The following is a 23,730-nucleotide window of genomic DNA, read 5'->3' as shown; positions in this document are numbered from 1 at the left end:
AAACTAAGATCATGGCATCCAGTCTCATCACTTCATGGCAAATAGATGGGGAAACAATGGAAGTAGTGACAAACTTTATTTTGGGGCGCTCCAAAATCACTGCAGATGGTGACTGCAGCCATGAAATTAAAAGACCACTGCTCCTTGGAAGAAAAGTTATGACCAACCTACACAGCATATTAAAAAGCAGAGCAAAGGTCCATCTAGTGAAAGCTATGGTTTCTCCAGTGGTCACGTATGGATGTGAGAGTTGGACTATAAAGAAATCTGAGCGCCGAAGAACTGATGCTTTTGAACTGTGGTGTTGGAGAAGACTCTTGAGAATCCCTTGGACTGCAAGGAGATCCAACCAGTCCAACCTAAAGGAAATCAGTCCTGAATATTAATTGGAAGGACTGATGCTGAAGCTGAAACTCCAATACTTTGGCCCCCTGATGCTTGGAGGGATTGGGGGCAGGAGGAGAAGGGGACAACAGAGGATGAGATGGTTGGATGGCATCACCGACTCAATGGACATGAGTTTGAGTGAGCTGCGGGAGTTGGTGATGGACAGGGAGGCCTGGAGTGCTGCGGTTCATGGGGTCGCAAAGAGACAGACACGACTGAGAGACTGAACTGAACTGATCTGACACCTGGATTTCTTGTGGGGAGCAACTGAAATCATGTGTGTGAAAACTCTATAAAAACAGTATAGAACTACTCAGAGAGTGTGTCTCGAATATGAAGACAATAAATTGTGAATAAACTGAAGCTGGCAATGATGCTACAGCAGGGAACTGCAGCATCACAAAGTCAAGCCCAGAGCAGAGGCACTGTTGATATTTTTTGAGGGCATTTGCAGCCGTGGTTCAGGCCTCACAGAAGGGAGGTGGACGAAGGGAATCTGCAAGGAGAGCATATCACTGCAAAGAACTTAGAAGTACAGAAGAATTTTTTTCTTGATTTCATTATTAGAGGTTGAACTGATAACACAATAACTAACATTTACCCAGGTTACAATAAAAGTTTATCATTTTTCAAAGTCACCAAGGTTAAGGTGCATGCCTTGAAGAAATGAGTATAGGTCAGCCACCTCCTGGTTTTGGACCCTTTCCACAAATTATTCTAGACTAACTGCCAGGCCCCGTGCAGTTACAGTTCAAATCAAAGACTTGGGAAATGGCAAGTGGCCTGACAGGATACAGAGCAAATAAACTGAGTACATACAATGTTTTTCCCAACCAGGTGCATTCCCACATTTCAGTCCTAAAAAAAAATTCTGATATGTAGGCATTCTCATTATTTAGTGAGATTTTAGAAAAGACCTTTTAGCCCATAACACGAAGTAATTGATTTATGGTTTTAATATACACCAGCTTTTCCAGGCATGCATTTACTATGCAAATCAAGGCACTGCTGTAAGTTATTATTCAAAACTTCACCAAGAGTTGTTCACCATTTCAGAAAACCCCTGGCATCAGTGTTTCTGATGTCACCAATACAATGCACACTGATCTACATTTGTAGCTGGTAATTCTACATACAGGTGCAAGTGTCTGATGACTTCACTGTGTCTTCTAGGATCATTATACCCAAGGCTTTTTGTTGAAATACATTGTTTTATTAAAAATTTCCTTTTATTTCTGTTTATATTACAGTTTGAGTACTGTATCCACTGTTTAAAAGCATATATGCCTATAATCACACTAATTTTGAACTTCATCTCAGAATAGCCAGAACTCATATTATGAAAGGAGGCGCTGAGCCTGGGAGGGTTGACATAACTACTGATCCCATCCACCTGCCTCACTCTTCGGTGAAAGTGAGGCTCAGAGAGGTGCAGTAACTTGCTTCAAGCCACCAAGCAAGCTAAGGACCAAGTCAAAACTGGATCTGCCTGGACACTGAGCTCTTCTCTCAGCACTCGGCCCTGCCTCAAAATGGTGACTACACAAACAGAGGGAGAACAATGAAGCTTGCACTTCAGAATAAGTTGGTGGCTCAGACTGTAAAGAATCTGCCTGCAACATGGGAGACCCAGGTTTGATCCCTGGGTCGGGAAGATCCCCTGGAGGAGGGCATGGCAACCCATTCCAGTGTTCTTGCCTGGAGAATCCATGGACAGAGAAGTCTGGCGGGCTGCAGTCTATGGGGTGGAGGCTAGAGAGGTCTCTCCCTCGCCTGTGTCCCAGCACAAAAGACAGATGCTTTAGAGAAGTTTTTCTTTTCGTTATCTGTAGGGGTTTTCATTTTGTTTTTATCTGTTTTCACCCAAATAGCCCCAGCTGCTGGTTCTGGTGCTAAACTTAACGCAAACTGAGCTGGGACCAATCCAGAGCTTCTCTCTAAAACGCACACGGCAAAAGTTGTCATTTGCGAAGCGTGAGTTTAAAGGCGGCATTAAAATGGACCAAAAAAAAAAAAAGCAAGAACATTACTTATCATTCCATCAAGAGCTTGAACTTTTTCAACAGTACTTCACAGTGAAGAAATCAAGGGACAGACATTCTATTTAAAATCTACAAATGGTTCCCTTAGCTTTTAGCCTTGGGTTTCAGAGTTTCAGTCAGATGGAGTTCTTTTTTTCTTTTTAAGATTTTAAAAAAATTGTTCTTCTTTAGTACATTTTTCTAAATTGAATTTTTCACAAAGCAAAAATCAAAAACAATAGTCCTATTTTATTTTTTAATTGTTTAGCATAGCTAAATGTCATTTATTAATCAGCTATTCAATAAGAACTCTTCTGCATTCCAGGCATGTCCCTTTCTTTTTTTTTCATGGAAATGCATTTCATTTTAAATACAGCAGTGTGTGCAAGTCAATCCCAAACTCCTAATCTATGCCTCTCCCTCCCCAGCCTTCTCCCAGTGTAACCATAAATTTGTTCTGTAAGTCTGGTGAGTCTGTTTCTGTTCTGTGAATAAGTTCATCTGTATCATTTTTTTAGGTTCCATGTGTAAGCAATATCATACAATATTTATCTTTCTCTGTCTGACTTACTTCACTTAGCATGGTAATCTCCAGGCCCATCCATGTTGCTACAGATAGCATTAGTTCATTCTTTTAATGGTTGAGTAGTATTCCAATATATGTACCAATCTTCTTTATCCATTCATCTGTTGATGTATACTTAGGTTGCTTCCACATCTTGGCTGTTGTAAATAGTGCTGCTATGAACATTGGGGTGCATGTATCCTTTCGAATTCACGTTTTTCTCTGGATACATGCCAAGACTGCATTGCTGGGTTATATCGGTAGCTCTATTTTTACTTTCTTAAGGAACCTCCATACTGTTCTGCATAGTGACTGCACCAGTTTACACTCCCAACCATCGGTGTCAGATGGAGTTCTTAGGAGATCTGAGTTTATAACCAACTAAGTAGAATAGGTAAAAGATGTCAGGATGTAGCTTTTTTATTTAACATGTACATTAAAAGTTCATTCAGAAACATTCCCAGGAGATAAACACAAGGTAACTAACATATAGTCTCCAAGTTAACTTCTACCCAAATCACCACTCCACATTTATGAAGCAAGAGAACTCTCTCAAGTAAGTAGCTTCAACCAACAGTGCTCAACTAAACCAAACCAGGCACTTGAAAGTAGGAAAAGAGAAACCAACCAATGAACTATATTTTCCTAAGTCATCATCATGTACATGTAGCCTGAAGTCCCTGTTATGCTATAAGTTCCCCAACTTGAGACTGGGGCTGTCTTCCAAGTCCCCAAAGAAAATAAAAACAGCCCAGATTGTTTTCCAGCTAAATCTAAAACCACCAATTATAATATTTATGATCAGTCTGCAAATTGAAATTACTTTTCTTGTCTTTTGGACATAGCACAGTAAAAGTTTTCCACTTTAGCTGTTATAAAAGAGCCTCGTGTTTCAGGTTGAGAATCCTGAACCTGTATAATGGACTTTGCTTCAAATGAATATGATCCTAAACACCTAGGCAATAGTTTTTATCAAATTAATGGAATCTGTATCTATAAAAATAAAATAAAATGCAATATATCTGCAGTTACAAATGCACTAAGCCAAAACATTTAACTCTCTGTGTGAAGTGATACACAGAATTGCCTTGTCACATTAGCTTAGGTGAGGTCTGAGGCAACACAGCAGGAAGGCGGAAGCACTGGGTAAGCTGGCCATTGTAGGTGTCCTGGGCAGAGGAACGTGGCTGGTGGTTTTAAAACCCTAGGGAGAAAAACAAAGGGCTCATTATTACAGTTGATTTATTAGACTTTCTTTTGAGAGGACCTAAACAAAACATGGGTGGTTAATCCAAGTTTGAAAGCGAACGTGTTAGTCGCTCAGTCGTGTCCAACTCTCTGTGACCCTATGGACTGTAGCCTGCCATTCTCCAGGAAGCAAAACATTCATATTGCTGCTCCATGCTGAGTACTAAGAGAAACATTAAAAAGCAGAAACCTTGCTCCACCTAGACAATCCCACTTACTTGGCAATCCACATCTTATCGGAGAAGGACTCCGGCTTCGAGATATCTGGAAAATATAAAAGTGTAATGCAAATTACACAGTAGATGAAGCTCAAACAATGAACCCTTTTGATGTTTTTTTCCCTAAATCCAGCTAAACAATTGCTCTGAAGCAGTTTACAGCTACAGGCTTAGCCCTGAAGTTTTTGCCCTATGATTCCTATTATACTTCCCAAAGTGCATATATACTCAATTTAGCTTAAATTATTCAGTGGCCTGGGTTTTGTTGGCTTTTGTGCTGGTGGTTGTTAACAGCTGCTAAACATTTTTTGAGATTGGATGCTCACTGGCCATACTGAATTCCATGACTTCCAGAAGATATTATTATAATTATGAAGATTAATTAAGACCAAAATTATCAAATACTCTCTGGAACATTCTTTATATGAATTATCTCATGTGCCCAAAATGCTGCCTATTAAAGGGAGTCCCTGGGAAGCCAGAAAAGACCCACAGGTCAAATCTCATCTTTGCTTTCACTGAGCAAAACCCAGCTATCCCGGTTACCTATAAGCCTGACATGGCTCAGAAATAATTGACTGCAGGCATCATTCTTACTCTGAGCCTTCACTTTAAATAGACACTAGCAAAGATGGACGCTTTTCTGCCTATGAAATCTCAAACAAGTCAATCAGATTAACCAAAAACATTTGTACCAGTCTTGTAAAGAGATAATGGTGGATAGGGACAGAATTTTGGCAATAGTTTCACCTTTGAAGATGCATTTTATTCTTATCAAAAGTTTTAAGTTTATTTCAGTTCAGTTCAATTCAGTTGTTCAGTTGTGTCCAACTCTTTGTGACCCCATGAACTGCAGCACACCAGGCCTCCCTGTCCATCACCAACTCCTGGAGTCTACCCAAACCTATGTGCGTTTTGTTGGTGATGCCATCCAACCATCTCATCCTCTGCTGTTCTCTTCTCCTCCTGCCCTCAATCTTTCCCAGCATCAGGGTCTTTTCAAATGAGTCAGCTCCTCGCATCAGGTGGTCAAAGTATTGGAGTTTCAGCTTCAACATCAGTCCCTCCAAAGAACACCCAGTACTAATCTCCTTTAGGATGGACTGGTTGGATCTCCTTGCAGTCCAAGGGACTCTCAAGAGTCTTCTCCATCACCACAGTTCAAAAGCATCAATTCTTGGGTGCTCAGCTTTCTTTATAGTCCAACTCTCACATCCATACATGACCACTGGAAAAACCATAGCCTCGACTAGACAGACCTTTGTTGGCAAAGTAATGTCTCTGCTTTTTAATATGCTATCTAGGTTGGTCATAAATTTCCTTCCAAGGAGTAAGCGTCTTTTAGTTTCATGGCTGCAATCACCATCCGCAGTGATTTTGGAGGCCCCCAAAATAAAGTCTTACACTGTTTCCCCATCTATTTGCCATGAAGTAATGGGACCGCATGCCATGATCTTAGTTTTTTGAGTGTTGAGTTTTAAGCTAACTTTTTCACTCTCCTCTTTCACTTTCATCAAGAGGTTCTTGAGTTCCTCTTCACTTTCTGCCATAGGGTGGTGTCATCTGCATATCTGAGGTTATTGATATTTCTCCCAGCAATCTTAATTCCAGCTTGTGCTTCCTCCAGCCCAGTGTTTCTCATGATGTACTCTGCATATAAGTTAAATAAGCAGGGTGACAATATACAGCCTTGACGTACTCCTTTTTCTATTTGGAACCAGTCTGTTGTTCCAGGTCCACTTCTAACTGTTGCTTCCTAACCTGCATACAGGTTTCTCAAGAGGCAGGTCAGGTGGTCTGGTATTCCCATCTCTTTCAGAATTTTCCACAGTTTATTGTGATCCACACAGTTTTTCTGAAACTCTCTTGCTTTTTCAATGATCCAGCGGATGTTGGCAATTTGATCTCTGGTTCCTCTGCCTTTTCTAAAACCAGCTTGAACATCTGAAAGTTCACGGTTCACACATTGCTGAAGCCTGGCTTGGAGACTTTTGAGCATTACTTTACTACCATGTGAGATGAGTGCAATTGTGCAGTAGTTTGAGCACTCTTTGGCATTACCTTTCTTTGGGATTGGAATGAAAATGAAAACTGACCTTTTCCAGTCCCTGTGGCCACTGCTGAGTTTTCCAAATTTGCTGGCATATTGAGTGCAGCACTTTCACAGCATCATGTTTTAGAATTTGAAATAGCTCAACTGGAATTCCATCGCCTCCACTAGCTTTGTTCATAGTGATGCTTCCTAAGGCCTACCTGACTTCACATTCCAGGATGTCTGGCCCTAGGTGAGTGTGAGTGATCACACCTTCATGATTATCTAGGTCATGAAGACCTTTTTTGTACAGTTCTTCTGTGTATTCTTGCCACCTCTTCTTAATATCTTCTGCTTCTGTTAGGTCCATACCATTTCTGTCCTTTATTGAGCCCATCTTTGCATGAAATGTTCCCTTGGTATCTCTGATTTTCTTGGAGAGATCTCTAGTCTTTCCCATTCTATTGTTTTCCTCTATTTCTTGCACTGATCACTGAGGAAGGCTTTCTTATCTCTCCTTGCTATTCTTTGGAACTCTGCATTCAGACGGGAATATCTTTCCTTTTCTCCTTTGCTTTTCATTTCTCTTCTTTTCACAGCTATGTGTAAGGCCTCCTCAGACAGCCATCTTGCTCTTCGGCATTTCTTTTTCTTGGGGCTGGTCTTGATCCCTGTCTCCTGTACAATGTCACGAACCTCCGTCCAGAGTTCGTTTACCCAGGGAGAAAAGAAAGAGGAGGGGCTCAAACATGTATAGGTACTTATCACAGAGGGACGCTGCCCATTGATAAATCTCCAGTGAGTGTCCAGAGTCAAAACGTGACATGGCTGTAAGAACAAGTGGCTAATACTGCTCTTGCTTCTGATATAACACTCTCTTAGGATGAGGAGAATTTTTATTCTTCCAGTATAAAACTCATAAGATGTCTCTTTATCAGCCCATTAATGCACAATCCTTTTGCTTTTACCTATGGTGAATATTTCTTTGGCAATAAAGATAATTAAGTTATATTAAAATCTGCAAGAGCAAAAGAACCATGTCTGACACATGCCTTTGCATTCTCAGGCCATTTTGTTCCTATGGTTAGTCTTACTCAACCCATAAAAACTCTGTAAGATCACATACCACCTCCCCCATGAACCAAATCCAGAGGGAATTACTGCCTCCTCTGAAGGCTTTAGTACACGGTGCCTCTTTTATGGACTCTATCATATACCACATTCAGTTCCTTTGTTTAAATCATACTGATCTTCCCATACTGATCTTCCTATATTGAAACCCATTCAGGAAAGAGAACATGTTTTAATCATTTGTGTGTTGCCCCTCTCCTCCTAGTCTAGCATCAACGCAGTACAGGATAAACGTTTGATAGGAACTTTATTAAACATAATGTTTTGCTGAGAGGGGTTTAGAAGTGTAGGGCTAGAGTTGCATCACTAGAGATAATTTCAGAGAAATGGAGCCTTGACAAATGCGATCCTCCTTCTTCACCATTCTCCCCAAAACTAGGTTGAACAAATACTTAAGGAATTTTTATTTGAAGGAAAAGCAAATTGTTAGCCTATCTGGTATCCACATGTCTTGGTCCAGACATGTATTCGAAAGGCATTAACTAAATATTATGATTGAATGAATGAACAGTGGTGATTCATAATAATGTCAGGTTTTATGGGTATTATTGCCACAGTCTTCAGAGGTATTTTTGCTTTTTTTTTTTTCTTTGACAGACTTATTAGTAATCCTAAGAACAAATATACAGAGACTAATCTTAATTCTTCCTACTGTGAAATTTGGAGGAAAATCAATACCTGCAATGCCTTTTATACAGTATTGAAATCCAGATCATTTGAGCAATTTCTCCAAGTTCATACAAGAACTTCTAGAGGAACCAGGGACTGGTGTGTGCAGAGATCAGTTGACTTAAGATGTCCCATTCTCTGTTCAGAAGACTAATTGATAGCTAATAACCCATTTTCATTTCAAGATAAAAATAAAGCAATGAAATAACTAATAAAGAAAAAAAAAAACTAGCTCTATTTCCTTCTTTCTAGAATCATAAATTCCTTAGCCCAAGGTCAGATAGAAATCAATCTAAGCTGACTTCAGCAGGTTCTCTTTCTACCTCCAGACTTACCATCACCTCTTTTATAGGTAACTGTGGATGAAAAAATACATAAGATGATTTTGTGTAAAAACAATGAGACAGATACGGTACCATGCCTAAACCAATACGGGAACGAGGGCAGATGGGGCTCAAACTCCTGCTTCGACATCGACTTATAGGTCGTACTGAATTCCACTGAAAAAAAAAAGAAAGAGAAAAATAGTCAATGGTTTGTAAGAGCCCATATGGCTTAAAACAATACTTATATCCCATAGAATGAACAAGAAATTTTCTGACATGATTACACTTGCCTATTACTGGTCATCAGCATGAGGTACACTAATTTCTTATAGCTGCCCAATATTTGACAATAATTCTAGGATATTTCTCAATGAAATCTCCTTACAATGAACTTTGGGATATTCAAATTCTTGGGGCTAATGGAACTGTTGCAGGAAGGGAGACCCCTTCCAGGGCCTGAAACTGGGCTCTTGTCTAACACTCGGAAATAAATTGTCTGAGGAGACAAGTGTGCTGACAAAGCAAGAGATTTTATTGGGAAAGGGCACCCGGGTGGAGAGCAGGAGGGCAAGGGAACCCAGGAGAACTGCTCTCCCACGTGGCTCACAGTCTTGGGTTTTATGTTGATGGGATTAGTTTCCAGGTTGTCCTTAGCCAGTCATTCTGACTCAGAGTCCTTCCTGGTGGTGCAAGCCTTGTTCAGCCAAGATGGATGCCAGAGAGGATTCTGGGAGGTGGTCGGACAGGTGGTGTCTCCTTTTGACCTTTCCCAAACTCTTCCATTTGGTGGTGGCTTATTAGTTCCATGTTCCTTACCAGGACCTCCTGTCATAAAACAACTCATGCAAACGGTTACTGTGGTGCCTGGCCAGGGTGGGCGGTTTCAATCAGTGTGCTTCCCCTAACAGCTCCCCCCGAGAGACTTCATACTCAAGATACTTCTTGGGAATTGGCCCCTGTCTATTTCATCTCTGAGAGGAGCCAACAGTTTCAAACTAAATTGCTGTTATTACAAGGGTAAATGCTGGTTTTAGGCAAAAAGTACCTTGACTTAGATCAGGTAGAGAGAGACTTCTGCTCTGCTAGGCAGGCCTAAGCCCATGCACAGCAGGAAAATGTTACAGAAGAAAGAGACCTCTGCCCCAATTCCCAAGAAGTATCTTGAGTTCTGGGTTCCCTTACCCTCCTGCTCTCCACCCGGGTGCCCTTTCCCAATAAAATCTCTTGCTTTGTCAGCACACGTGTCTCCTCGGACAATTTGTTTCCGAGTGTTAGACAAGTGCCCAGTTTCAGGCCCTGGAAGGGGTCTCCCTTCCTGCAACAGAACTTTGTTTTGATGCAGAAGCTGTTAGAAATTACGTTGACATTTTCAACTGTTGGAGAATGTAAGCTCCATGTGGGCAGGAATTTGTGGCTGTTTTGTTCATTGCTGGATCCCAAGCACCTAAACAGAGTGCTAGGGTTGTAAATAACTACCAAATAAAATGAATTAATGAATGAGTGCATGAGTGAATCACCACTGTGGACTTTCTACTCTCTAACTAAATCAAGGCTCAAAAAAGAAAATTATTTCCTATAATGAGATTTTACTAGTCAAAGTCTTCTTATCAGATCCTTTCATCCAACACTTTCCTTTTCTGCTTTTGATTTTAAGGTATTTTCTTTAAGTTTGGGAGTTTCAGCTTGGGTAAATACTGATGGTGCACTTAAGGAGAGAGACAAAGGAAGTTAAAAGGCAATTGCTATTTGATGCAGAACATAGAAATAGTGGCTATTTCCTCTCCTCCCCTTACAAGGTATACTGCAGACAGTCTACATTAAGAGTTTCTTAACAGAGGGTGATTATTTTAAGGGCAAGAAGCACATTTTATGAGATCACTTCATGTGGGCATGTGTGGTTCTCAAGTCAACACAACCAATTTCTACAGCCTCAGCTTTCACTGCACAGAATATTTCACTGAGATACTATTTGCTCTAGTGAGATGTTTAAGCTGCAAAAATCCTTTCCTTAAGTTCTTTTAAAATATACTACTCTGCTTCTCACACTCTGCATGTGAAAAGCTGCCATGAAACACTTCCTGTCTTCTCCAAGTCAAAGAGGGCAGGAACTGAGACCACCCAGATGGTGGCTTTGCTCTGGACCCAGGCGCTTCTCTCCAGAATTCACTTACCTCCTTCTAGGAAGGACAGGGTAAAACTCCATCATGGGAAATGTGCAGAATATCCAAGCATTCACAGCAACCAGTTCCAACACCCAATCCCCACCTTAACACACACATGTTCACACACTTGCATACCTAGGATTCCACTTTGAAGGCTGTCCAATTATTTGACTTGTTCAAAGCATTCTACAGCTCATGTATATAGGAAACTGACTGACTACTCTCTCCCTACTTCCTCTGCCCTCTTTTTCTCCATCCCTCCCCTCCTTACACATCATACCAAGGAGAGAAAAACAGGACACATTCCAAACAGGACATATTTCCAGAGAACTGTCAATAAATATTTGACCAACTGTGTCCTGAAAGTTTATCAATCACTTTTAAATGCTTAGAAATATAGAAAGCCTCCAACAAGTGAACTCAAAGGCTTTGCCCTTATAATGGCATAGTATAATAGCAGTTTTTATAAGATGAAAAAGGCAAATAGGACCAGTTCTATCTTACAAAGAGGCTTCCCAGGTGGCTCAGTGGTAAAGAATGGCCTGCCAAGGCAGGAGATGTGGGTTCGATCCCTGGGTCGGGAAGATCCCCTGGAGGAAGAAATGGCAACCACTCCAGTATTCTTGCCTGGGATATCCCAGAGGAGCCTGGTGGGCTACAGTCCATGGGGTGGTAAAGAGTCAGACACGACTCAGCAACTAAACCACCTCCATCTTACAAATAAAGCAATAGACAAAGAAATGACTGCCAGGAAATTCTGAAGACTCATGAATCAAGGAAAAGAATCCGCTCTTTCACAACCAGTCCCATTCCTCTCCTTTGTATGAAATCTCATCAAACAACCCTTATGAACTTCTTTTATACAATCTTTGGGTTTATAAATGTTGTCGAACTTGTGAATCAAACACTTGGGATGAACTGTCACTACACAAGGCCACCGTACAAAAGCCCCTCTCTTGGTGACAGCTTCTCCCTTCATGACGACACAGTCATTCTCCATGAGAGCAGGCCACACGTGATAGAAGACCAAGGGGGCCGTGAAATCGGAGTCATAGCTTCGACGGTACCTATTGCGAACACATAGAAGAACAAGCAAGAGAGGTTAAGCAGTTACGTAGCCTAACTGGGAGGGGAGGGTCAGTGTAAAATTTTCATCTTTTATTCTGTTCAAACCTAGATAAATATGGATCCTGATTCTATTACTAAAGAGATAGTTGTGGGCTCCTAGAATAGGAACCAGTTATAACAAGGACCCAACATGAGCTCAGTAAGGATAAGTCATGTCATAGAGAACAGCCAAGAGGGAGGAGGTCAGGGGAGGGGTGGAGTGGGGGTTGCTGTTAGCAGATGCAAACTAGTATGTGTAGATGGATAAACGACAATGTCCCACTGTGTAGCACAGTGAACTATATTCAATACCCTATGATAAACCATCTGGAAAAGAATACTTTTTAAAATGCATATGTATGTATTACTGAATCACTACGATGTACAGCAGAAATTAACACAACATTGTGGAAGTCCAGTGTGCTATCCATTGTACAACGGAGCAGCCCTAACACAGCATTGCAAATCAACTGTATTTCAATTTTTAAAATTAACAATAACAACAACAAGAAAAACTCAAGTCATGTCAGACTAATCTTGTTCCTTCTCAGGATTACAAGAATTGTAATTCAGGGAAACGCTAGAGATGGAGAGCATCTCTAAGTCCCATAAGCCACCTACAAGATTTATTATGTTATCTTTGTGGACAAAATAAGAGAAATATAGGTGGGTGATTAACTTAAGTAGGTAGATTAGACACTGGTTCAATAATCATATCCAAAATGGGTAGTTAATGGGTCAATGAGAAAGAAGGTGCCCAGGGCTCACTCTCTCTCTCTCTCTCAATCCTGGGGTAAGTCAATATGTTCATCAATGACTCCCATGAAATACAGGAAAAATGTTCAAAGGTGGGGAGTGGGTAGGGAAAAAGAAACAGATGACTGTATCAAAAAAAAAAAAAAACAGTTTAAGAGGTTGGAACTATAATAAGCTAAATCTACGAAGATAACAACATAAGGTCCTGCAGTTGAGTCTTAAAAGCATGTAACTGGCTGGGTTCAGGAGGGAGGGGACGTATGTGTACCTGTGACTGATTCACGTTGATGTATGGCAGAGACCAACACAATATCGTAAAGCAATTGTCCTCCAATTAAAAATAAATAAATTTTTAACAAATAAAAAGCATGTAACTGCACAGATGATTGGCTCAATCACAGTAAAAGTAAAAAAAAAAAAAAAAAAAAGGTTTAGTTGAACTCAAAATGAGTCAACAGTGTTCTATGGCTCAAAAAGAAAGAAAAGCTACTATAAATTAGAAGACTTGATAGAGAATAAAAATGGTGTTAGCCCCTCTAGTCTGGTCAGTTCAAACTTGGGGTTTACATTCAATGTGGACACTTTTTAAAATTTTTATTTACTTTTAATTGAAAGATAACTGCTTTACTATATTGGTTTGATTTCTGCCATACATCAACATGAGTTAGCCATGGGTGTACATATGTCCCCTCCCTCCTGAGTCTCCCTCCTACCTCCCACCCTTTCCCACCCCTCTAGGTTGTTACAGAGACTCAGTGTGAGCCTGATTTCCACTGGCTATTTTACATATGGTAGTGTATATGCTTCCATGCCACCCTCTCCATTCATCTCATCCTCTCCTTCCTCCCTCCGCCCTTGTCCATAAGTCTGTTCATGTCTGCATCTCCACTGCTGCCTTGCAAATAGGTTCATCAGTGCCATCTTTCTAGATCCCATATATATGCATGAGTGTATGGTATTTGCTTTTCTTTTTCTGACTTACTTCACTGTATAACAGGCTCTAGATTCATCCACCTCTTTAGAACTGACTCAAATGTGTTCCTTTTTATGACTGAGCAATATTCCATGTATATATGTAAGTGTGGACACTTTTTTTTTAAAGGAATACTCAGACAAACATGGAGCACAAACCAAGAAAACCAGTCTAAATGTGAAGTCTCAAAAATCCCTTCAAATGAAAAAAATCTAAAACCATGAGGCTGGAGAAGGATGAGTAATTGATTTCAAATGTGTGAAAGGCTATCAGGGTAAGAATAAAAACAAACAAAGAAAAAAAGGTTTAGTCTTGTTCTGTAAAACCCTAGGGTAGAACCAAATAAATTCAGTCATTATTAGGAACTCCAGTCTGAGCTCACAGCCATCCAGGAGAACGGGCCACAGTGCCCCAAGAGACAGCACGTTACAGCAGGTATGTATATAAGCAGCAGGCCTGCCAGAGGTCTGTGAAATGAGCAGATTCCACACACCAAAATGGGTGAATACTTCTCAGCAGTCAGTTAGGCAAAGGATCTGAATGGACATTTTTCTGAGGAAGATATACAGATGGCCAACAGATATATGGAAAGATGTTCAACACCATTAATGACAGAGAAATCGAAATCACAATGAGCTATCACCTCACACCTGTTAGAAGAGTTGTTATCAAAAAGATAAGAAGTGCTGGCAAGGATGTGGAGAAAAGGAACCCTTGTGCCTTGATGGGAATGTAAATTGGTATAGCCGTTATGAAAAACTATACGATAAAAAAAGAAGGAAAAAAGAAAAACTATATGGAGGTTTCTCAAAAAATTGAAAGCAGAATTACCGTATGATCCAGGAATTCCACTTCTAGGTATTTATCCAAAGAAAACTAAGCTCTAACTTGAAAAGATATATGCACCCCCATGTTCACTGCAGTATTATTTACAATAGCCAAGATAGACACTTAAGTGTTCAATGATGAATTCATGGTTAAAGAAGTTGTAGTATATACACAATGGTATACTATTTAGCTATAGAAAGAGAATGAAAGCTTGTCAATTGAGACAACATGGATGGACCTAGAAGACATTATGAAATAAGTCAGACAGAGAAAGACAAATATCATACAATCTTACTTATAGTGGAATCTAAAACAAACAAAAACCAAGCTCACAGGTACAAAGGACAGATCAGTGGTTGTCAGAGGTAGGGGGTGTGCAAACCGGGCTAGAGAGGTCACAAAAGGGGCACACTTTCAGCTACAGAATAAGTCACGCAGAGGCACAGTTGTTAACAATATAGTTAGTAATACTGTATGCAAATTTGAAAGGTGCTTAGAGAATAGATCTTAAAAGTTCTCATTGCAAGAAACAAATTTTTGTAACTATGTATGGTAACAGATGCTAAGTAGACTTTTCATGGTAATCATTTCACAATATATAAAAATATAGAATCATGTTGTAGACATGAAACTCATATGACATTAAATGTCAATTATATCTCAATAAAAATTTTAAGACAATAAAAAGTAATACACGTGTGTATTTATATAGCACTTTTCTTTTAAAGTGTTCCAGAGCCCAGGTGCTCCTTAGTTCTCCCCAGAACCAATACACTCAATGGGAATCATAAGGTCCCCTCTGAATCACATTTGACCAAGAAGGAAAATGACCCCAGGAGAGTCCCCCCACTGTAGTTCAGAGTACATGGCAGGGCTTGGAAATCACGTAATGTCTGGGGATTTCCCCACCCAGAGTTCTTTTCCCTAAATTGTTCCCAGGAAATAAAGACAATATCATTTATTTATAAAGAATCCCTTAGCTTCTGCTTCTATGTCTCTTACCTGCAATCATTGAAAATTTCTCCATCGGCCCCAAATGCAATATCTAGGGGTGGTTCTAAAGTCTGCATTGCAAAGGCAATGCAACATATCTCCTGGATGAAGTTACTGAGGAGGCAAAAGTCAACTTCAGGAGGGAATGAAATCTTGGGATTGACATTCATGGCTCGGATCACATCCTGAAAAACAAAAAGATGGCATCGTCTTGTTACCAACCTGCGAAAGATACACTGACAACCCCTAAGGACGTGATGACTGATGGGAGGTGGGAAAGGAGCACAGGAGTGAAAATAAGGTAAACTAGAAAAGAAGTGCGTGTGCTGAAAGGAGGAAGACTCCCTAACAGAGGAGGAGGAAAGATGACAGAGAACAAATGACATACTAAAGGCCAAGGAAGTCTTCCCAAAAAAACTAAAGTAAAAACTCTTAATAGCTTTTATTTATTATTTCCTACTATTTTTCTATTCTGGGCAAGTTATATGATTGCCAGCACAAAACTCTTCCTTGTTCATAATCTATAATAATACCAATTATAATCTCTCAGGCTCAGTCACTTAGTCGTGTCTGACTCTTTGAGACCCATGGACTGTAGCCTGCCATGGGATTTTTCAGGCAAGAATACTGGAGTGGGTTCCCATTTCCTTCTCCAGGGGAACTTCCTAGCCCAGGGACAGAACCCACAACTCCTGCATTGGCAGGCAGAGTTTCCACTGAGCCACATGGGAAGCCCAACAATTATAACCTTGCTCTTATTGAGAGGTTTTTTTGCTGAGAAAATTACCTGCTTCCTTTCATTTAATCCTCTCACAAACTCTGTGGGGTCATGACCATTGTTGCTCCCACTTAAGGATTAGAAAATCTAAGTACAGAAAGTGAAAGTGAAGTCGCTCAGTGATGCCCGACTCTGCAACACCATGGACTGTAGTCTACCAGGCTCCTCCGTCCGTGGGATTTTCCAGACAAGAATACTGGAGTGGGTTGCCATTTCCTTCTCCAGGTCTTCCCAACCCAGGGATTGAACCCGGGTCTCCTGCACTGTAGGCAGACGCTTTCCATCTGAGCCACCAGGGAAAGTTAAGTAAATGTGCAAGGTCACACAGCTAGTAAGTGGCAGAGCCAGGATGCAAATCCATAAGTATCTTTCCCAAAATCATTGCTCTTAACCACTATGATATCCTGTCTTCCAACCTTAAGGACCTGTCTGAAGAATAGAACTACAAAGCTCAAAATAGTTTCCTCATAAAATGTCTAAGAAAGAAACAGCCAATAATGACTGGTTCTATGGAGTACATTGGATGCTGCTCACTCCTGCTCTTCCATTATGTTCGTAGAAGTGAGAGAGTCAATCCCTAGGCAGGTTGGTAAGAAGTCTGGGGCTCCCGAGGAGGAGCAAGGGGTCCAAGGCTCTCCAGGAGGAGAAAAGGACAAACATTTTTTTCTACATTGCTTGGTCTTAGTCAATATAACAATGTATCTTGCTCAAGGATATGTTTCTCCTTAACAAGAACCTCCTTACTAATCTTGTTATCTTAAAACTTGTATACTGTGGGAGTGGGTCTGGTTCAGTTCAGTTCAGTTCAGTTCAGTCGCTCACTCATGTCCGACTCCTTGCAACCCCATGGACTGCAGCACGCCAGGCCTCCCTGTCCATCACCAACTCCTGGAGCTTGCTCAAACTCCTGTCCATTGAGTCAGTGATGCCATCCAACCATCTCATCCTATGTCGTCCCCTTCTCCTTCTGCCCTCAATCTTTCCCAGCATCAGGGTCTTTTAAAATGAGTCAGTTTTTCTTATCAGGTGACCAAAATATTGGAGTTTCGGCTTCAGAATTAGTCCTTCCAATGAATATTCAGGACTGATCTGCTTTAGGATGGACGGTTGGATCTCTTTGCAGTTCAAAGAACTCTCAAGATCTTCTCCAACACCACAGTTCAAAAGCATCAATTCTTCCGTATTCAGCTTTCTTTATAGTCCAACTCTCACATCCACGCATGACAACTGGAAAAACCAATTTAAGATGCATGTTGTGGGAGTGGGTCTGATAAAAGTATATAAGGCCTTGCTAAGACTAGCGAGGAGGGCACTCTTCATCCCCCTTCTGATGTCTATGTCAGAAGCTTTCTCTGTCCGTTTTCATACTTTAATAAAACTCTGCTGCACAAAAGTTCTTGAGTGATCAAGCCTGGTCCCTGGTCCCAAAGTTAAATCTTCTTCAGAGATCACAAATCTGACATCGTTCACCATAAGCTATCAGAAGTGACAGTAAGCACTGGATGGATTTCTCAGTTATTAGCATTCAATGCAGCAGCTGTAGCAAACCAGTCCCAATAAAAGACCCAACACTTACATTAACACTGCTTTGGGAATCATATAGATCAAGATGACAGATGATATAATCCGAGACAGCATCCTCAAAGTCATTTGACCCTGCGCAAGATGGTGTCAGTGATTTCCTCACGCGGATCTTGAAGTGTCTGAATGCCATTTTGGCCACATGGAACGCCTCCTGCACATAAAATACAGCCAATGTATTTGGTGGGAGGAGAGGAGTAAAGAGGTCCAAAGCAAGGAACAAAGAAAGAATACCCCAAAAAATTCAGCATCATATTGGACTTCTGAAAACTAAACCCAGCAGTCAAAACTATTTTTAATCTGGGAAAAAATACACAACTAAATTTTGGAAAGTGAGTAAATACATGTTCTATCCATCATCTATTAGATTACCTATATTCACTAATTTTGAGATAGTTGATCATTGTTCTGATAACCCTGATTTCAAGAATCAGGACAAGGCAGGCATTCAAGGAAATAAAATCACCTGTGGTTACATAAATACTTGAAGTATGCCAGTTGATGCTTTGTCCCCACAACATGATCATATTAGTGGTCAAGAAATAAGAGAAAATTATGTCATAGTTTGCTGACTCCTAATATATAATAAACATAGGATAAAATTCAAAATATTCTGGTAATTCTTCTCTTACACCAATATTTTGTTTTGTTTTGTAATATTTGTTCTCATAACAAGCTCTTAGTTTCTCAATATGGTACCCATAGAACTGAAGATTATATATAAGCACTCCTTAATTTTCCATATTCAAATAGCTGTTATATTAGCAATTTCAGTAACTGCTCTTCGTTACATTAAAAAAAAGAGTTAAAATATTCAGGGCTTTATGATTTTTCTAAGAATGGAAGATAACCAATCAAATGTTTGTTTTTGTTGTTTAGTCGCTAAGTTGTGTCCAACTCTTTTGCAACCCCATGGGCTGTAGCACCCCTTCTCCCCGGCCGCCCCGCCCCAGGTTCCTCTGTCCATGGGATTTCCCAGGCAAGAATACTGGAGTGAGTTGGCATTTCCTTCTCCAGGGGATCCTCCCTACCCAGAGATCAAACCTGCATTGGAAGGCGGGCTCTTGACCACTGAACCACCAGGGAAGCCCTTAAGAAAAGGTTACTTAGTGTGAAAAATAATTCATCGCAAATATTTGTAATAGGTGGATGGAAGGAGAGTAAGAAGGAAGGAGAGAAAAAGAAAGAACAGAAGAGGGGAAAGAGGAAGGGAGGGAGGGAGGAAGCGGAAGCCCACCCCGCTTCAGTGACCTCAGGCACTTCTGGAGCGTCCTGTTGCGGTTACCCAGGTTTCCCGCCCGCTCTGCCCGGGAACGGGAACCACGGAAGCGCAGCGACCCACGGCGGGGCTCACGCACCACGGTCGCGATGTAGATGATGCGCTGCACCGTCTCGGCCTTGTCGATACAGCGCCGCAGCAGGCACTGCGCATCCAGGCGGCCCTGGGAGTAGGCATCGCTGAACCGGGAGAGCAGGGCGGCTTTGCGCGCCACGCTGGACAGTTTGGCGCGATTCGGGGACGGGGTCCTGGCCTTGGCAGAGGAGGGGCTGGCCGATCTGCTTCGGCTGTGACTGCGGCTGTGGCTGTGACTGCGGCTGTGGCTGTGACTGCGGCTGTGGCTGCGGCTGTGACTGCGGCTGCAAGGGGCAGGGCTGGGAGACCGGCTCCTGGCGGGCCTGTTGGTGAACCAGAATCAGGCAGGGAAGCGCTCCGATTCCCCCCTCCCTTTTGTTCCTACACTCCAGCTGCTTCTCTCCCCAGAAACCAGAAGCCACCGGAGGCAGAGGCAAGGAGAGCAGCTCCCTGTGAGAGGCACTGTGTCTCCACAAAGGAAAAACAGTACTCTATATTTGCCTGATGCATTAGAATTTATAACTCACTTTCACTCACTCAGCACATCAGTTTACCCTCCAAATAGCCAGGTAAGGTCAGCAGTGATTGCTGGCCATTTTACAGATGAGGAGGTTGAGGCTCATAAATGCTATGAGGGCTGTCCTAGAGTAACACAGCTAGCAAGAGCCAGAGTTAAAGAAGTCAGATTTCCTGCCCTGACCTCCGGCGACTGACACATCACTGAGCTTTCTGGTATAAAATGAGATAAACAGATTGAACAGTGAGAAAGAAAACGTGTTCTCCTTCTATAACAGTGAAACCATTTGCAGTCATGTCTCCTCTCCAGACCCTCCATTTTCACCTACATAATTTGTGCCCTATTTTAGGATGGTGGTGGGGGTTGGAAGAATATGGGGAGGTACTTGGTGAATCGAAAGCATTGTGTCAGTGAAAGGTATTATATATTGCTACCAAGTACATAATAAATGATCAGAAAAGCTAATCCTAAGGGAAAGTTTTGTAGAAGGAACTATGGGCAAAAGGTGGGGCAAAAAGCAATGCAAGGCAGCCTCTCTGAAGGTGGAAGGTGGAGGTGGGTGGAGCCCTCATTTATCGTGTTTGCCAATTTCCCCAGTGCAACAAGCACTCTCACCACAGGCAATTTCAAACTATTCATGTGATGTCCCTGAACCTGGAGCTAGGTAGAAATGCACAGAATCAGTCCCCAGGAGCTAGTACAAGCTGGCACCTGCTCCACACTGATGGAGCGATTCCCCAGAATGAAAGATTAAGGCGACATAGAGGGAAATGGAGAGCTGGGGTAGGCGTGGCTTTGATGTTAGCCTGAATCTGGGCACCCTGCGGGGCTGGCAGGGAAGAGGGAAGTGTGAGCACAAGAAAAGGCAGAGAAACATCCTGCTTTGACCTCACTTAACACTGAATGACCTGTCTTAACATTTTGTCCATCAGTAGAAGGCAATTTCACGTTCCCTTACCTACATACCCCACCTGACAAAATGAGATGTAAAAAGGAAATGCCTGGCAGTAAAGTGACACTGGGTCATCTCTGGAGAGAGGACTCCTAGGACTCAGAGAACAGGACCCTCCTATCATGAACAGTGTTTCAACACAGGTATCAAGTGTTTCAACACGAGTACTGCCTTTTGCATTATAGGCACTCAAATCTGGTTTCAAGCCACAAACTTTCTTTTGCACATCTCAGTTCCGTTCTGTAAGTTTCGGTGTCAGTCTGAAATTAATTAGTGCCCAAGTATTGTAAATCCAGGAGGTATTTTCTCTCTGGAAGGGAGCAGTTAGAGAAACCAGCCTTCTACAGTTCAAAATTTTCCATACTGTTGGGGTTTGGGTTCAGGATATCATTTTACTTTTGTTTTTTTCCTTTACCGAGCCGGGCTTTGATCACTAACTTGGCAAAAAGGGGCTGAAATGAAAAGATCAGCGAGAGTTTGTCAGACCTTCCTTGGAGTACAGATTTTTCAGCAGACAGAACAGCTATCTCGTCCTTCAGCGTTCGGAGCTGTTTCTCATAATCGCACACGGCTTCTGCGTTCCGCTTGTCTGCGCTCCGCTTGTCCAGGTCAGAGACCCACTGCTCCGAGCCCCGCAGCTCCACTCTCCTCCGCTCGGAGCCCCGCTTCTCTGATCTCCTTCGATCTGAGTTTCTGTGGCGGGATTCTTCCTGGGCTTGAAGAGATTTAAGCCTGAACAGAAACAAAGGTTTGAAAGAGAGAGGTAGAGATGGAGGAAAGGTGATAAACTGCAATTGGCATACTTAAGGAGGCTACTCTATTTAGTGTGGCATTATTGCCTTGGAAAACTCATGGAAATAGGAACAAGAACAAATTAACAGAATTGCCAGGGTAGGGAACCACACCGTGTCTGCGGCTTGCATGGGAAAGCTCCTGAAGAAAAGATAGGTGTGCAAATCTTCTAGCCAAAGCTGTGGGCAGAGTCATGAAATCCTTGCAGAGGCAATGCAGAGTCATCCTATTCTATATTGGATGGCTTCACTGCACAAAACTCTGGAAGAAGTGACCTCCAAAACCTACTCCAGAAGCTGGTCAAGACGTGATCTATTCTCACTAGTGTTCAGAATGTGGGAGGTGTGGGGGACTTCACTGGAAATTGAATAACACCCACAACACTAAGCAGATGTGTGGACCTATAAAAATAATATATTACGGAAAGGAGCAAAGCTTTAGAAATAAAATGGGCATCCTCAGTACACACAAAGAGGTGTGACCATCATACCAGGGAGAAAAAGTCATAAGGAGATAACACAATGTGATGAAAAGGACAATGGTGTGAGAAGAAAAGGGAAGGGGTAAGATTAAGAAGGATACAGAGGAGCTGAAAATGCAGTAGCAGAATTAAACGCTGCCCTAGAAACCGTGAAGAACAGAGTAGGTGCTATAAGAATTGTTGAGTAATAGGAGATAAAGAATTTGAGAAGCTTTATCAGCTAGAAAAATAAGAGACTGAAATGATGATGAGAGGGGAGTTAGAAGTGGAAGACAGAGCAGTGCTGCAAGTTAAAATGTATGGGTGTTCCTAAAGAAATCAGAACAATTGGAACATGTATGAAAACATAGAAATGTGTATATATGTATCTTACTACTGCTCTTTTGGGGGGGAAATCAAAGTTAAGATTTAAAAAGGTATAACCTTTAAAGGATCAGTGTTTATTTTCCCCTTCTAGAAATTTATCTTTAGAGACTAACAATCTGAAATTTAAACTAAGATTTGCCACCAAAAAATTATTTCTAATGTTGAAAATTGGCATCAAAGTAAATATTTAATATTAGGGAAATACTCAAATGAGGAAATATGATGTATCTATTTAAAACTAAGCTCTGCTTTATTTTTTCTTGGTAATAGAGAAAAATATTAAATGAAAAAATGAGGTCCACAACTCATATATATTTTGTTGTCTTTATTTTTAATGAACTAATTGGAAGAAATATCCGATGGTGACAGATGAACTGGCTCTGGAATTATGAGAGGTTTTTGGTTCCTTTCTACTATGTTTTGAAGATTTTCTATAGTAGATAGGCAAATAGATGGGGAAACAATGGAAAACAGTGACAGACTTTACTTTCCTGGGCTCCAAAATCACTGCAGATGGTGACTGCAGCCATGAAATTAAAAGACCACTGCTCCTTGGAAGAAAAGCTATGACCAACCTACACAGCATACTAAAAAGCAGAGATGCACTGCCAACAAAGGTCCATCTAGTCAAAGCTACGGTTTTTCCAGTGGTCATGTATGGATATGAGAGTTGGACTATAAAGAAAGCTGAGCACCAAAGAATTGATGCTTCTGAACTGTGGACTTCTCAAGACTCTTGAGAGTCCCTTGGACTGCAAGGAGATCCAACCAGTCCAACCTAAAGGAAATCAGTCCTGAATATTCATTGGAAGGACTGATGCTGAAGCTGAAACTCCAATACTTTGGCCATCTGATGTGAAGAACTGACTCATCTGAAAAGACCCTGATGCTGGGAAAGATTGAAGGTGGGAAGAAAAGGGGACAACAGAGGGTTGGATGGCATCACTGACTCAATGGACATGAGTTTGAGTAAACTCTGGGAGTTGGTGATGGACAGGGAAGCCTGGCATGCTTCAGACCATGAGGTCACAAAGAGTCAGACATGACTGAGAGAGTGAACTGAACTGAACTGACTGCTTTCGTAATAAGAAAAGTATATAAAATATTAATAAAAATGTTGCTGCCTCTCCTCTTTGTGGACAGATTCTTTTGTATTGTCATGGAGCACCAAAAAAGCTAATTCAAAGATTAATTAGCAGCCTGCAATAATCCTGGCATTTTTTTTTCTTACTGCTTTTTCAGCTGATTTATTTCCTCTTCTGCAGCCAAAAGGGATATGGCAGATCTGTTCTTGGGTTCTTCAAGAGTCTTTTCAGTCTCAGCCATACTGTAAGAGAAATCAGTAACTAAAGACAGACTTTCCAAAACTAGCAGACTTTTTAAATTAAGGCATAGTTTCTCTGGGGAACTTTTGCCATACGCTATAAATTCAACATAAACAAGAACAAATTATAAGACATCTGCATTCAATCAGATGATATTACAAATATTAT

At 41.3% G+C, this 23,730-nt stretch overlaps 1 protein-coding gene across 4 annotated transcripts in view; it reads right to left on the bottom strand.

Annotated features, from left to right (window-relative positions):
- Positions 1–3,377: 3,377 nt before the first annotated feature.
- The window catches only part of SPATA18 (spermatogenesis associated 18), a 47,448-nt gene continuing 27,095 nt past the window's right edge, over positions 3,378–23,730 (bottom strand). For 2 of the 4 annotated variants that reach the window (XM_020890155.2, XM_020890157.2), the window contains 9 exons: positions 23,469–23,564; positions 21,085–21,330; positions 19,134–19,452; positions 17,771–17,929; positions 15,426–15,601; positions 11,703–11,826; positions 8,688–8,771; positions 4,440–4,485; positions 3,378–4,177 (listed from right to left, as the gene is read on the bottom strand). In XM_020890155.2, coding sequence (XP_020745814.2) covers positions 4,170–4,177; positions 4,440–4,485; positions 8,688–8,771; positions 11,703–11,826; positions 15,426–15,601; positions 17,771–17,929; positions 19,134–19,452; positions 21,085–21,330; positions 23,469–23,564 — 1,258 coding nt within the window. In that variant the 3' untranslated portion in view covers positions 3,378–4,169. Of the gene's footprint in view, positions 4,178–4,439; positions 4,486–8,687; positions 8,772–11,652; positions 11,827–15,425; positions 15,602–17,770; positions 17,930–19,133; positions 19,453–21,084; positions 21,331–23,468; positions 23,565–23,730 lie in introns of those variants that run through there. The other 2 variants (XM_020890156.2, XR_002313295.2) reach the window with 2 other exon arrangements.

Source organism: Odocoileus virginianus, chromosome 29 (genome assembly GCF_023699985.2).
Source record: "Odocoileus virginianus isolate 20LAN1187 ecotype Illinois chromosome 29, Ovbor_1.2, whole genome shotgun sequence".
Classification (NCBI taxonomy): Eukaryota; Metazoa; Chordata; class Mammalia; order Artiodactyla; family Cervidae; genus Odocoileus; species Odocoileus virginianus.
This window is presented reverse-complemented; position numbering and strand designations above follow the sequence as displayed.